Source organism: Carettochelys insculpta, chromosome 1, assembly GCF_033958435.1.
Source record: "Carettochelys insculpta isolate YL-2023 chromosome 1, ASM3395843v1, whole genome shotgun sequence".
In the NCBI taxonomy this organism is placed as follows: domain Eukaryota; kingdom Metazoa; phylum Chordata; order Testudines; family Carettochelyidae; genus Carettochelys; species Carettochelys insculpta.
Genome location: NC_134137.1, coordinates 111,047,745 through 111,064,333, shown reverse-complemented (window position 1 = coordinate 111,064,333; position 16,589 = coordinate 111,047,745). Strand labels below are relative to the sequence as shown.

Below are 16,589 nucleotides of genomic sequence, written 5' to 3'. Positions count from 1 at the left end.
ATCCGTGGACAGCTCCAAGCACCCAGTTGCCCAGTGGGATACCCACAGGCCAGCCCCCACCCGGGTATGGTCCCACCTGGGGGAGAAGTCCTGTGCGCATGCAATGCTGTATGGATGCCATGCCCACCATGGCAGGTCCCCTGGGGGGACAGAGTCCAAGGGAGGACAGGGGGATGGGGTCCTGCTCGGAGACTGACGTGCCATCTGTCTCCACTTCTGTGCAGCAAGCGAGGCCCACACAGCCCATCGGCCTCGGTCCCCAAGAGCTCCCTGGAGGCATTGGACAGGAGCCAGGCCCCTGCGGCCGCACCAACGCAGCAGGCGTCCAGCCGGTGGTCACAGCGGCACATGGGAGATGACCCCACCAGCCTCTGCCAGGCAGACCTCATGGAGCACCGCCAGGCCAACCTGGCGTGGTGGAGGGAGGTGTGGGACCAGTTCACGTCCCACCTGGAGGGCATCCATAGGACTCTGCAGGAGCACGTAGGCAATATGGCACAGCTCCCAGCCCTCCACACACCCCCCCCCAGCTGCCTCCCCGCACAGAGGCCCCCACCCCAAACATCGATGCCCCTGCTGCTATCCCACCCTATTTTCCAGTGCTCCCTGCCCCATCCCAGCCCCGCCATGGAGCTCGCTTGGGGGGCGGGGGCGGATCCCAAGGCCGATGGGGCTCTCGGCTCACAATTCCCTTGCCCGAATGACCCTCCCGGTTCAGGCCCATGACCATCCTCCCACCCCTGTTCAGGACTTCCTGCCCCCCCTTCTCGGTTCAGGCCTCTCTCCACCCCTTGCCCAGTTCAGGATCCCCCAGCCTGCAGCATACAGAGATGTCCCCCCACCCACACTGTAAATAGCTAAATGTTCAACTAATACACTGGTCTTTGGTTTAAGTTATAAATGTTTATTGTGCCCCAATGCCCATGTCCTCTGGGGGGGCAGGGGAGCATGGGTGCAGTGGTGGTGGTGCATGTGGTGGGGGTGGATGGATGGGGGGGACGGTGAGGGGTGGGCATCGGGGGCGTGGTCAGTGTGGCCCATAGGTGAGGCTTACCTGGAGAGCCTTCCAGATCCGGACCCCATCACAGTTCACCTGGCGACAGCGCCGGCTGCTTGAAACTCACAGTGTCCTCAGATGCCCAACCCTACATGTAAGCATTCCCCTTGCCCTCCACGATGTTGTGGAGCATGCAGCAGGTACCCACCACTTGTGGGACATTGCGCACCCCAACCTCAAGGCAGGCGAGGAGGCACTGCCACCACCCCTTGAGGCACCCAAAGGCCTGTTTGACTACCTGCTGAGCCTAGTTGAGGTGGGTGTTGAAGGCCTCCTGACTGGGGTCAAGATGGCCAGTATAGGGCCGCATCAGCCATGGCTACAGGGGGTATGCCGCATCCGCAACCATGCATAGCAGCATGGTAGCGTCCCCAACCGGCATCTCCTGCTGGGGGATGAAGGTGCTGGCCTCCATACGCCAGCACAGGCTGGAATTGCAGAAGACCCTGGTGTCATGGGCTCACTCCAACCAGCCCACGTAGATGTCCATGAACCTGCCTTTGTGGTCCACCAGGGCCTGGAGGACCACCAAGTGGTAGCCCTTCCGGTTGATATAGCGGCTGGTGCTGTGTGGTGGGGCACAGATGGGGATGTGCATCCCATCCAGGGCACCAAAGCAGTTCAGGAACCCCAACGAGGAGAAACCCCTGACGATGGCATCCACATCCCCGATGCAGATGACCCGCTTCAGGACCATGGCGTTTATGGCACGGACAACCTGCATGGGAGGGAAGCCATGCACTCTCATGAAGGTGTGGCAGGGTGTTCCGAGCCAGCACCCCCCGCAGTCAGTGGCCCCCCCATAGGCCCCGTCCCTGGGCCCAGCTTACCTCCATGAGCACTGCTCTGACAGTGGCCTTGCCCACCCCGAACTGGTGCCCCACTGAGCGTTAGGAGTCTGGGGTGGCCAGTTTCCATACCGCAGTCATGACTTGCTTCTCGAGGGGGAGCGCAGGCCACATGGTGGTGTCCTGGTGCCTCAGTGCAGGTGCCAGCCCGTGACACAGCTCCTGGAAGTTGTCCCGGCTCCTACAAAAATTCCAGAGCCAGGTGGCATCATCCCATTGCCACAGAACCAGTCGCTCCCACCAGTCCATACTGCTGAGGTGGCTTCACAGGTGGGGTGCAGGCTGGGGGGAGGGGGTCTGTCCTGTCAGGGGGGCTGTTCTGTCTCCCAAGGCGTGGGGGGGCGGCTGTGGTGACCTTGCAGGAAATATAGGCAAAAGCGCCCACGATGTCGGCATCCAGTGCCAGGAGCAGGGTGTCGTCGGCCATGGTGCTGCTGGCAGCTCGGTGGACCTCAGCTAGTGCAGAGACCCTTTAAGGCAGCATCCGGCTGTGGGCCCCGGAAGGGCTTGGTGGCCATGCGACCCTGTCCACGGCATCTCCTCCTCCCTTCTTTCAAAAGAGCGGTCGTATATGTGTGGACGCTGCCTTTCGAAATAATGGGCTGGTCATCGAAAGAGGGGGTTGGAACCATGATGCACCTTTGCCGTGTGGTCGTGTTTTTTCAAAAGCATATCGATTTCTGGCCTTCGATTTTGCCCTTTTGATGGTGGGCTCTCGTGTAGACACAGCCTCGGAGTTACAGTCCTCTCCTCTCCAACTCCAATAAAAAATGCATTTCATTCAAACTACAGATCCCTAAGGGGCATCAAATCTGCCAACTTCCAATGCATAGCCCATAGCTGAGCTTAGCCGGAGTGCTACCCTTCTAAATAACAGGGCACTTGTTACAGAAAACCCCTTCCTTTTGGACGTGACCCTATGAGAGATGGCTGTCCTTTTGCCAATGCTGGAATGTTCCTAAAAATGTTACCTTGTGATTTCATAGACTTGACTGTTACCCCAAATAAATGAGCTTCTCCCCATTCTTTTGGAGGCAGTTCTAGGCCTCTAGATACAAAAACTTCAACTCTGAGCAGAATGCCAATCTCACAGCACTCTCAGGATTCATAGTTTAAAAATCACTTTAAAAATAAACAGAGTTTAAGTCTGAAAATGATTAGTCCAGCAGTGAGCCTGCCATGCTTTGCTCTCTAGTTTTTGTTTCAGAGTCTCTTCTGTTATCACTTACCTGTGCAAAACTTACCTGAAGTTCGGTGGTTTGTAAATAGGCTGGAAAAAGATACAGCGGCTGTTAAAACAACCAGTGAAGAAACAGTCAATATACCCATGTTTTAATACCTGCTCCCATGTCATAGAAATAGCCCATATGTTCACTCTTAAATGTACATTTTTTTTTTTGTTGAGAGAGAGAGAGATCTTCCAGTACCCCAACTGATATATTTCTACGCAGTGGGGTTGCAGATCATTAGAAAGACAATGGGACTAAGCTGATGTCTTTTATTGGCCCAACTTTTGTTGGCAAGAGAGAGAAGCTTTCAAGCCACACAGGGCTCTTCCTCATACCTTGCTTGCCCTACCTTGAATGGTCCCTTATAATATGTGCTAAATATGTGTGTGAAACTATCTGACCCTCCTTGCAGTTTGCTGTGACACTCTGAGTGCCTTTTCTGGCCCTGACGAAGAGCTCTGCGTAGTTCAGAAACTTTTCTCTCACCCAACAGAAGATGGTCCAATAAAAGATAATTACCTCAGCCTCCTTGACTCTCCATTGAGATATTTAATATTTGGTGTAACTACTGAGGACACCTACTGGTGAATGTGTGAGATCTCTGGTATAAGTGAAAAGAAAGAAGGGATAAAGGAAGAAGAGGGCTATACAGTTTTCTTTCCAAGTTCTTTAAAGCTGCGATATCTAACAGAGTCAAAATGTTGCTACATATTCAGAGATGCGAATGTTTATACGTTATGGAAGTTTAACTATTTGTAGCTCTAATTTCAAAAGCTACGCACCCGCTATGTAATTGGAGGGTAGTATCTATTTTTGCTAATTTCCTTCATCTTAAGGGTAGCTTGTAACTAGAGTAGGTCCTAGATCAGACTAGCGTGGGTTACAAGTTTGCATAGTCCCTCTAAAAGAAAATTATACGCATCCTACATCATTTAGTGGCTGGGTCAAGGAGTCTGCCAGAAAGCAGGCACAGTTTTATTAACTGGGCTGCCGGATTCCCTAAACCTTTCATCTGATGGACCTCTAACTCCCCCCAGATTCAGTGCCATGTGACACCCCCCGCCCCTTTCTGTTTGGTCTGCAGCCAAATAACTGCACATGTTATTGACATACTAGTTAGACCCTGTAAGGCTGTTAGGGACAGGACAGCTACAGACAATGCTGTTGAGACCTAGAATGGTTTCAAACTTCAAAAAAAAATTAAAAAGTCATCAGAAAGGCATCAGCAGAATTTGATGAGTGGTTCCATTTTTGACATATATACATTTTTGGAACTTGTAAGGTTGACAGTGTTTTTTATTTTGTTCTGCATATGAGAAAAATTTTAGTGTAACACAATAAGTTTGTAAGAGTGCTGTTTGGTAATGCTACCCTAAATAGAGTGTATTCCAACTGGCTGGACTTTGTGAGCAGGGAGTTAATCCTCCCAGGTGCATGTCTGTATAAAAAAGGCTAAGGGGTTCTGGAAAGATGCACAGGGAACTTCAAACTCTCTTGGCTAAAGAAGGTAATGCTAAAACTGTTCTTCAACTAACACTGTTGGGAAAGTACCTAAATATTCCTATGATAGCAACTAACAAGGAATATGTTACAGTTATCTAATGCCTCCTTAAATTTAAAATTGTCTGATGTTCTCTCTCATCAGAGGAATTTACCCAATTACTGACAAACATAGCATTGTTTTAATGATTTGCACTGCAGCAGTAAAGATGACAAGTTATTTTCCAGCTATGTTTTACCCCAGTGTATTCAAGTACCAGACAGGAGATCTATCATTATAGCAAATTCTCCCAGCATTTATTTGGGACTAGATCATACTCTCTCTAAGAACATCATTTAATGCAAGAGAGCTTAGTTTTATTGCATGGGCCTTTAATAATGAATTTTCTTACCTGTGTTTGGCATCTGAAGTCCAAACAGAAAGAGCTACATTTTCAAGGAGTAATAAATAATAATCCAACCGCATTTCTGCAAGTACAACTGGAAGTGACTTTTGACTGATTGAATGCAACCCTAAGACATGGTAGCATACAGATTCATGCACAGACATTCCTGTTTAAAAAAAAAATCAGGGAAGGGCTGTGTTCACAGCTGAACAGTGGTCATCACCACGTTGCGCATTCATCTATGTCATAATCTGATTTGTATTTTCATTTGGTTAAATAACTAGTTCTGAACTAATCAAATGAAGGGGGAAAGAGTTAACTACAGGACTTTTAAATGAAAGATTTATGGGGAAAAGCTTATTTCTACTGACAACAAATTGTTACCTTAAGATTAATCCAATATTGTCCTCATATCTTTGAAATGTTAGGCTCACAGTAGTGATGCTAGACATCATTAAGCAGGTACTTCCATTATAACTCTCTTTTCCTACTAGAATAATTGAACTCCTAAAATCTAGCAATTCCAACTGTACTTCTTGTAAATTTACTCAAACACTTTAGAGCTACAAGACTTATATTTAAGTGTGTGTTTGTCTATCTGATCACTGTGCAAAGAAATCCAGATATTGACATCAATGTGTAGAGTTGGTAAAAAATTGCGAATGCAACTGTTTTCTGCCTGAAAGCACAGATTCTACGAAATCAGAACATTTTGCAGGAACACTTCAATTTTATTAAAATGTTTGACATGGTACTATCAACATGTTTCATTTCAACCTTATTGTTTGACATCTGTTACAATAATGCATAGCATGATAAAAATAAGAATGACAGAGCTGACATATGTCAGGGTATTTCATTTAATGAAAAACTTTCACGTTTAAACCTTTTGATTCAGGAAGAAACAAAATTTCAAACTCAGAATTTCCCGAGCCTTTTTTTGATCAGCTCTACTAACGGGTATTGGGGAGTCTGCATCAAGAAAAGGCATGAATTTAAAAGTGAACATGAAACTGCACATTCAAATACATGAATTATGCATCTCTTCGGTCTTTCATTCAAACACACAGTATCAGATAGATGCACAGGTGAAAGTGTTAATGATTTCCAAATTAGGAAAAGACACTGGTGTCTCTTTTCTTCTTGACTTCTTATTCCTTTTGGCTACGTCTACACTAGCCAAAAACTTCGAAATGGCCATGCAAATGGCCATTTCGAAGTTTACTAATGAAATGCTGAAATACATATTCAGCGCCTCATTAGCATGCAGGCGGCCGCGGTGCTTTGAAATTGATGCGGCTCGCTGCCGCGTGCCTCGTCCAGACAGGGCTCCTTTTCGAAAGGACCCCGCCTACTTCGAAGTTCCCTCATTCCTATGAGCAGATGGGAATAAGGGGAGTTCGAAGCAGGCGGGGTCCTTTTGAAAAGGAGCCCTGTTTGGATGAGCCGCGCGGCAGCGAGCTGCGTCAATTTCGAAGCGCCGCAGCCACCCGCATGCTAATGAGGCGCTGAATATGTATTTCAGCGCTTCATTAGGCCATTTCGAAGTTTTTGGCTAGTGTAGACATGACCTTTGTGTATTAAAAAAAAGCAGTTACCAAGCAAGGGACATAAATGCTCAGTCTGTATGAATGCAACAATACGTTTGGGATGTAACATGTACAACATTCTGAATATCTCCCAAAGCAGCCACATGGCGCTAAAGGTATTTAACAGTAACACAATACTATGCTGTCTTGTGCTTTTCTGAAGCTAGGAGGTGCATTCTGTCTGCCTTGTGTTTAAAGTCTCACACAGTTCTGGAAGAGTGTAGTTTTTAATATACACTCATCCCTCGCTATATGAGCGCAATTGGTTCCCAAATTTCTGCTTGTAGGCGAAAACTCAAGAGAGCGACACTAAATTCCCATTAAAACACATATAAAAGTCTCCAGATTGTTCCAAGTGCTTGCAACTTGACATAAACCAGTTGAGTTTTGGTACTTCTCTGATGTATTTGACTAGTTTGGCACCAGAAGTAGGAGGTAGTGTATGTCTGTAGAGCAGGGATTCCCAGCCTATGGGTCGGGACCCAAACATGGGTCTCATTAGGTTTGTTAAAGGTCACCAGCTGGGCAGTTCCCAACTGCATGTGGCTGTTAAAGAAGCCATTTGCAGTTTCTTAACACTCCTGCCTCAGCAGATATCTATGAATAGGGATAGCTGCTGGAGACGCCAGCTATTTCCATCACTAGGGATAGCACTTACCTTATGCCTAGGTGCTGAAACCTTAACACTTGAATTAATTGCTGGGAGCATAAGGGCTGGGGGAGCCACCCAGCCTAGCATCCCCAGTGAAGAGGCCATGTGAGGAGGAGGAGTGTCTAAGGCTGGGGCTGTTTAGGGATGTGGGGTGGTGGTGTAAGACTGGGGGAAGTTTGGGGCTGCGGGGGGGGGGGGGGTTAAGGCTGGGGGCAGTTGGGGACTTTGGGGGCGGGTGGTTAAAACCTGGCCGAGGGGGAGCTCTGTGGGGTGGGTGGGTGGGAGAACTAATACAGTAAACCCTCGAGTTACCCAGGGGTTGTTCCTGAAACCACTGCATAACTCAAATTTTCCTGCAAGGGGAGGGGAGCCAGAAACCACCAGGGCTGGTCAGTTTTGTGACTCCCGGAGTGGCAGGAGCTAGGAACCAGGGGCAGGCAGGTTCCAATCTCCCCATGGATTGCAGGACCTGGAAACTGATCAGCTCATGGATGGTCAGTTTCATGTTCCTGCCAGCACAGGGGAGGCAACCAGGCTAAGAGCCTTCTCCCTTTCTTCCCCCAGCTGCATGTCTGAGGGAAGGGAGGGAAAAGGCTCCGCCACAGGGCTGTAGGTCTCCCTGCCCCTGACAAGGGAACCTGCGGCTAGAGCAAAGCCAGCCGTGGGGCTGCGGGTCTCCCTGCCCGTGGCCAGGGACCCCATAGCTGGCTCATAAAAATGGGGGGAAGTTCACTCATTTTGTGAACATAAGTGGGTATACGTGTCCCTCATTTTAGTGAGCACTCGTAAGTAAAGTACTTGTTAAATGAGGGATGAGTGTATAACTATGGCATTATTAAACTCATGCTACTAAAATACTTGCCTCCCTGACAATTATAAAACCAAATCCATCGTGTAGCTTGTACAACGTAAAAATAACTAAACACTCTTGTCAGTATAAAACATGATCAAGACCATGCATGGAAGTACATTTGCCTGAGTGTTTCTGTTTAAGATTTTCAGACAAAAATATAATCTCATTCAGACTGAGAACTGCAATTTGAGTTGCTCTTACAAAGCTAAACTATCTAAAGATGTGATCGATTCTGGCTATTTACTAAGACTGAATTCATTAGTTATTATAAGATTTTTTTCCCACTGGTGCTATATGATCAAACTGGAATTTTAGCTTGTTACAGTAACATCTAGGCAATGACTGAATACAGCAAAGATGTATGTACAGCAATGTTGCCAAGTTTTACTGTACACTGTCAAATATAAGCTTATAATTAACAATGTATGTTTCCATGTTTACATGTTCATTCCACCAGACCGGCTTGGTTTTTGTGCTCTCAGTGCTTGCTCCATCTCCCATTGAAGTCATCGGCAAAAGGTCCCATTGGTTTCAGTAGGATCAGGCTTTTGTTTAGGTGCAGTAAATTTTACCAAAGCACCACCAAGTAGTAAAATATAGCCAAATGTAGTTGCTAGTCTAATTCCACATGCAATTGGTAAGAACAAGGGATTTGCCAGACTAATTAGAACTCTGGGCCTGCAAATTGGTTGCTTTCAGAGGGACAGACGTTATATCGCTCTATATTCCCAAGCATGCATCTAGACAATTGTGCAACATGAAGGCTAATACTCCTTCACAGCCTCTGTAGCAATCAGCTGAGCTGTGGTTGCTTCTATTTCAGCACCTATAACTATAGAAAATGCTGGTTCTTGTTGTGGCTAAGGACGTGCAATAAGAATGTTTTTGACCACGTAGCTCCTGTTCAATGAAAGGGTAGTTTTCCCAAGCAGAAGATCACAGTGTGCCCATTAATGCATTGGAAAGAGCAGGATATTTTCAGAGTGGACTAAGAATGTGAACAATGAAACCACACACGCGTGCATGCACCAGGAAATGAAAGTTTTTAACTTGCAGCAGTGTAATAGGGTGCCCATGTTCCCCTATACTGAATTTGGGACACCTAGTAAAATTACTTGTATTCAAAAGTGCTCAGCAACAATCAGTCAGAACTATGTAGTATAAATATTCAAATTAACATCAAGTTGAGTCCCGTTAAACAGAAATACTGTGTAAGTGGATTATGTTTATTTACCTCTTCATCTTTAAGGCTTTATGGTTCACACGGTGAGAGTTCACACACACACACACACACACACACTCCTGTACACCTCACACATGCAGCGTGTGGTTGTATGTGTGAGAGACCCACTGACCCAACCCTCCCTGTCTGGTGCTCTCTGTTTCCCATGCCTGACTGGGACAGACTCACCTTTCTTGGTACCTGACACCATGTCTTCCTGAGGCGACACACAGAGATTGGGCATGTGGGGATCATATGTCCCCCCACCTCCCTTCCGACTTTTGCCATGGTTCACATCAGATGGTGGCCAGCAGCAGCCTTTCAGCACTGTGTGGGATGTAAGGAATGGGAGCTGCTTCCAGCTGCAAGGGAGAGGCGGCCTGTGCCTTTGCTGAGCTCATTTCTTGCCCCCAGCTCCCCTGGGTGGAAGCAGCTTGCCTTTACTGCCCACACAATGTCAAAAGGCAGCTAACACCTCCATGTTGCTGCTGGCCACTTACATAACCCAGCCACCTCCTGTCTTCCCCACTACAGCAAAGGTTAAGCTCTAAGGTTACACTGTGCACCAGGAGCAATGGACTCTGACTGAAGGGGTTGAGCAACCAGCCAGAGTGGGGGCTCAGTAGCAGAGGATGCCTATTTGCTCCAGATCGCTAAGTAGCCCCCTCAAGGGTTGATCTCACAACCATGGGTTTAACAGGCCCATGCTCAAAGCACAGCGCTAACCTGCTGCTCTCCTACCAGCTGAGTGCAAAGTTACTTGTCCTCTCTGCTAGAAAAGAAAAAAATGGGACCTTAAAAGACTTAGGCACCTACTGTGTGTAATCTGAGAGTTCTCGTGGTGCTTTTCACAAGACCAGGAACATTAGCCCTTGGGTCTGGCCATATCTGAATTGTGCTTATTACACTCTGTCAATTCCTGCTGTACCCTCAGTTAGCAAAGATTCCTCATGTCCCTTCCTGACTACCTGTGTTGCAAGCTCTAGTTCAGTGGTGGGCAGTGGGCAGTGTGCATGCGCTTGCACTAGGTTGAGTAAAGCACTTCAGGACCCTTCATCTGAAAGGAACTGCATAGCAAAGTGACTATATAGTGAACATTGTACCTTGTTCCTTTACAGGTTCTGTGTTCCTTCCTTCAGCTCCTCTGCTATGATCTCCACACAGCCCCTGCCACTCCCCAACAAAATGCAAAGAGCAACGGACTGCCCAGGGAAAGAAAAAGAGTTTGGTGAACAGAAACCTGAATATCAGGATGGGTCTGATTGCCCTGACTATTCTCCAGCAGCAGCAGACTACAATTCAGGTTACCACTTAATAAAAATGTATGACATGCCAGCAAGTTGTAGAATGTTGGATTGTCCTAGATACACCAATGCAACGAGACACTAACATCCCAGTTTCATTCTTTACAGGATTACTTTCACTCCAATTTTTACTTGCTTCTTTAATGTATTTTTTCCCTCCTGGGCTAGATTTATAGAAGTGCTCAGCCTCCATCACTGAAGCAAAGAACTCTGATCTTATTTAGGCACCTAGCAGCCAAGCAAGTGGTTGAATTTTCACTGAGGGGTGCGTGCTGAGCTCTTTCGAAAATCTGGCTCACAGGCCACTAGCAGATCCCCCTTTGACATTTTATTTGTACCACTCCAAATACTGGAACTAGTTAAAACAAAATCAAGTATAAACTGGAACACTTGAACTGATGACTAGAAAATAGGAATATTTTGCTCTGTTTTGTGGAAGAAAACATGGCAGTCTACTCCTGCTCCAGTTTGCTTGGCTATATGAGAGTGTAGAGCCAAGAACTATGTAATCTTTTTATTAATGATCGGTAAAAAAATCATCACTCAAAGCATGCATATGACACAAAAGGGCCAATGGTAAATAAGGAAGGGGACAATTCCCTATTACATAGGCTTGTGGATTGGTTGGTAACGTGGGAACAAGCTGTATTAAAACTATATGCATTTTAATACAGCTAAAGAGACACATATAGGAAAAAGAACGTCAGCCATACCTAGGGGATGCGGGGCCGCCATGCTGGGAAGCAGGGACACTTTGAAAAAAAGATGTGTGAGCAAGAGTGGTCTGCTGAGCATGTGATCCCCATGCGATGCTGTGCCCAGAAGCATCAGTGTGATCTTTGTATGCATAAAAAAGGGTATCATGAGTAGGAGCAGAGAGGTTAATTTGGTTCTTTAGCTGTGTCTGCACTTAGGAAAAATTTTGAAATGGCCATGCTAATGGCCAAATCGAAGAATACTAATGAGGTGCTGAAATGAATAGTTGGCGCCTCGTTAGCATGCTGTTGGCTGCTGCACTTTGAAAGTGCCGCGTTTCGCTCACCAGCGGCTCCATCTACACAGGGGGTTCTTTTCTAAAGGAGCCTGCCAACATCGAAATCCCCTTGTTCCTATCAGCTGAATGATACATGATTCTTATATGATAGGAACAAGGGGATTTCGATGTTGGCAGGCTCCTTTCAAAAAGGACCCCATATGGACGAGCCGCGGGCGTGCTGTGGCTGGTGGCATGCTAACGAGGTGCTGAATAGTCATTTCAGCGCCTCATTAGTATTAGTTGATTTGGCCATAAGCATGGCTATTTCTAAGTTTTCTGTAAGTGTAGACGTAGCCCTAATGCTAAAAATTATCAGTGATGGAGACTCCACCACAATCCTTGGTAAATTGTTCCAATGATTACTTCATCTTACTGTTCAATATGTATGCCTTATTTCCCCTCTGAATTTGTCTAGTTTCACCTTCCAGCCATTGGATTGCATTGTACCTTTCTCTGCTAAATGGAAAAGGCTCATTATTTACTATTTGTTCCCAATGTACATAACTGGTGATTAATCAAGTCAGTCCTTAACCTTCTCTTGGTCAAGCTAAATAGGTCAAACTCCTTTAATCCAGTGGTTCTCAACTGGGGCACATGTGCCCTTGGGCATACACCAAGGTCTTCCAAGGGTACATCAACTATCTAGATGTTTGCCTAGTTTTACAACAGGCCACATAAAAAAACACTAGTAAAGTCAGTACAAAGTAGAAGTTCATTCAGACAGCGACTTGTTTCTACTTCTCCATATGTCTTGTGCTGAACTGTAAGTACAGTATTTCTATTCCAATTCATGCATTTGAAGATAAGATGGTAGAAAGTCAGTTTTCAGTAGTAGTCTGCTGTGACATTTGTGCATGTTTTTGTAAGTTAAGTTTTTAAGTGAAATACATCTTGGTGGTATGCAGAACAAATCTAACTCCTGAAAATGGTTCAGTAATCTGGAAAGGTTGAATGGTACTTGTTTCAAGACCTCAGATTACCTTAGGACCATGATTCTCAACCAGTGGTATGTGCACCCTTAGGGGTACATGAGAGAAGTCTGGGGTACTTTTTTTTTTTTTTTTTAAAAAAGGTTATTTTATTTAAAAAAAAAGTTTGCACAACACCGCATTAGTCTGTTACTCTATCATGTTTTCTAATCCTTCTAATTATTCTCATGGTTGTTGTCTGAATCTTGTGCACTTTATCCATTTCCTCATTGAATTGTGGACTCTGGAAACTAAACTATTTCAACACCAGTGCCAAATAAATGCTAATGGCCAAATTGAATACTAATAAGGTGCTGAAATGAATAGTCAGTGCCTTGTTAGCATGCTGCCAGCTGCGGCACTTTGAAAGTGCCATGTTTCGCTCACGCAGCTCGTCTACATGGGGGGTTCCTTTTCGAAATGACCCTGCCAACATCGAAATCCCCTTATTCCTATCACTTCTGAAGTGCTGCAGCTGGTGACATGCTACTGAGGTACTGAATAGTCATTTCAGCACCTCATTAGTATTTGATTCAGCCATTAGCATGGCCATTTCGAAGTTTTTTGTAAGTGTAGACAGGGCCTGGATGTTTTTCTCAAAAGATATATGCTAGGAATTATTTTTGGCAAGCTGTGTGATAGAGAGAGAGAGAGAGATTGTTTTATAGGATGTCAGATAAGCTGATCAGTGGTCACTCCAGTTTAGGAATCTATGGCCGTGTCTACACGTGCCCCAAACTTCGAAATGGCCATGCAAATGGCCATTTCGAAGTTTACTAATGAAGCGCTGAAATGCATATTCAGCGCTTCATTAGCATGCGGGCGGCAGCCGCGCTTCAAAATTGATGCTCCTTGCTGCCGCGCGGCGCGTCCAGACGGGGCTCCTTTTCGAAAGGATGCCACCTACTTCGAGCTCATGGGAATAAGGGGACTTCGAAGTAGGCCGCATCCTTTCGAAAAGGAGCCCCGTCTGGACGCGCCGCGCGGCGGCAAGAAACATCAATTTCGAAGCGCGGCTGCTGCCCGCATGCTAATGAAGCGCTGAATATGCATTTCAGCGCTTCATTAGTAACCTTCGAAATGGCCATTTGCATGGCCATTTCGAAGTTTGGGGCACGTGTAGATGTAGCCTATGACTCCCGCAGCACAGAGGCAGAGCTGTTCACTTTGCAGTGTCACTAAGGAGGACACTGGAGGAAAGGCACTTTAGCAGGGCAATCATTTACAGTATGTAGCCGTTCTATGTTGGGCGGTGAGCTTAAGAGACTTTGGGTGTGTCTACACTTGCACTCCTCTTTTGAAAGAGGTATGCAAATGAGGTAAACTGAAAATGCAAATGAGGTGTAAATTTGCATATTTGGCACTTCATTTGCATATTCTTATTTCAAAAGAGTTTCTTTCGAAAGAAGAAAGCCAGTGTAGATGCTGCTCTTTCGAAAGTAAACACATCTTTGAAAGAATCCTCCTTCTCTTTATTTAATGGGAAGGAGGATTCTTACGAAGATGGGGTTTACTTTTGAAAGAACAGCATGTACACTGGCTTTCTTCTTTTGAAAGAAGCACTTTTGAAATGAGAATATGCAAATAGCCAGCAAATATGCAAATTTACCCCTCATTTGCATTTTGATTTACCTCATTTGCATACCTCTTTCAAAAGAGGAATGCAAGTGTAGACACATCCTGAATGAGATGAAGGAGCTACTGGGTTAATATAGGGAAATGCAATGTTTGAGATTGAGAAGAGGACACTGTCCTTTTCCTCCCCACTTGAAACAATGGATCACTGCACTATTGGTAATGCTGACTTTGGGAAATACAAAATAGAAGTTCAAACCACCTGTGGTTATAGATCCCAGTGTACTACTTCTTCCAGAACCAAGCCTGCTACCCTGTCCACAATTGCGCAGCTGCAGTAGCAACCTAAAAATCTCCAAGCAGCTTCATTTTAGTATGGTACGAGCATGACTTGCAACCCCTGACCTAGGATACCCAAGTTTCAACATAGTGGCAGAAAAATGTATGTGAAAATAGAGCCACAAAAGCAAGCAACTAATATTGTTCCATGACTTAGGGGAAAGGAAGATTTTTTTTTCCTTCACTTTGACACCAGGCCCACCCACATTTAGATCCAGGTCTCGCATCTCAGTGAACCATGGTGCACTTGATCAGCTCACTAGAAACCAAGAGCAAAAACAACTTTTTCAGAAGAGCCTGCATGAGCATTGTCTTAACTTCAAATAAGTCTTATGAGTGTATATGTGTGCTTTGTTGTATAACTGCGAGAAGAAAGCTTTTATCTACCAAACACAGATTTGATCTTTTCTCCCACAGAATCACCAAGAATTCTTAAAATACTGCAGAAGTGGGTTCCTACAGTTTCCCCGTATTTTGACAAAGAGCATTATTGTTATGCAGACCAGCAAATCACTATTCAAGAATCAATAGAGCACTTTGGAGCTGTCGTATGGCCTGGTGTAAGTTTTACCTGTGTATTGTAATCAAGTAAATTAAACTCGTTGTAAAACATGGACAAACAGAACATTATAACAGAAGTGAAATTAAAATAATGGTCTTTGATTAACATCTCCATTGCTCACTTGCTGTCAGGGTTCCATTGCAATGCAGAATGAAGGTAATGAACTATTTTAACAAGGATCTCTCGGTGAATCACCTCTTACTGCCACTTTGGCCCAGAAGCTTCCAAAGCTGTGAAAGAGTTAACAAATGATTGAGCTGTAAGTTGTTTAGGAAACTGTGCACCCCTCTCCCTTTGAAGAATGCAGAAAAAAGCCACTATTTGTGGAGCACATAACGTAGTTTGGGTGTGGAGTTGAAATCAAAGAAAGGAAAACTGGGAAGTACTCTGTTCTTAATGTCTCTGGTCAGTCAGTCAGTCACTGTGGGGAAGTAACACAGACAAAATAGAACAGAGAGGAAAGTAAGATTGAAAAGATCCACCACACTGTGTTATACAGGAAATGGACAATTTATTTATAGCAGACTTGAGAAATCTTCCCAAAATGAGTCAATTCAGAAATGTGAAACTTGATTTAGTTGACTGTAGATGAAGCCCCTTTTACCCAAGATAAAATACCAGGAAACCAGGAAGCATGACTCACTAATCATAGGTACTGTCCCACCAGTACTACCTGTGTTCCTTCCCTTTATACATCATCTGATTCACCATGCTATGGAAGAGGCTAGAGGAGTTGGCTCCTTTGTAATTTTATTGGAAGATAATCAACTGCTGAGAACGGTAATTTGCCCAGCTTGTTTTAGATAGATGACTACAAGGAAGTCAAGATTTATTTTACTGACATGGGGTTTTTCCTTCTTTTATGCTTTGGGAAGAGGACTAAGATTCTTGTAGGACTTGTGAAAGTATTCTAAGATAAGAGCTATTTACCTTTTCCCATAATACAAGAACTAGGGGACACCAAATGAAATTGATGGGTAGTAGGTTCAAAACTAATAAAAGGAAATTTTTCTTCACGCAGCGCACAGTCAACCTGTGGAACTCCTTGCCCGAGGAGGCTGTGAAGGCCAGGACTCTATTAGGGTTTAAAAAAGAGCTTGATAAATTTTTGCAGGTTAGGTCCATAAATGGCTATTAGCCAGGGATAAAGTACGGTGCCCTAGCCTTCAGAACAAGGGCAGGAGATGGATGGCAGGAGATAAATCACTTGATCATTGTCTTCTGTTCTCCTTCTCTGGGGCACCTGGCATTGGCCACCGTCGGCAGATGGGATGCTGGGCTGGATGGACCTTTGGTCTGACCCAGTATGGCCATTCTTATGTTCTTAAGAGAAAAACGGGTAGAAAAATTCTCACAGGAAAAATATAGCTATTTTAGCAACTTGTCTAATTTCTTCCACATGCAGCTGTTGGAAAAGCAAGTTTCAATGGACACGAAGCAGGGACTTGGCAAACTCAGAAAGATCAGCC

General features: G+C 45.3%; 1 protein-coding gene across 4 annotated transcripts in view; it reads left to right on the top strand.

Annotated features, from left to right (window-relative positions):
* Positions 1–16,589, top strand: part of METTL21C (methyltransferase 21C, AARS1 lysine) — a 61,098-nt gene that overhangs the window by 41,607 nt on the left and 2,902 nt on the right. For all 4 annotated transcript variants that reach the window (XM_074989747.1, XM_074989739.1, XM_074989757.1 and 1 more), the window contains exons 2-3: positions 10,455–10,639; positions 14,976–15,118. In XM_074989747.1, coding sequence (XP_074845848.1) covers positions 10,486–10,639; positions 14,976–15,118 — 297 coding nt within the window. In that variant the 5' untranslated portion in view covers positions 10,455–10,485. The remainder of the gene's footprint in view (positions 1–10,454; positions 10,640–14,975; positions 15,119–16,589) is intronic.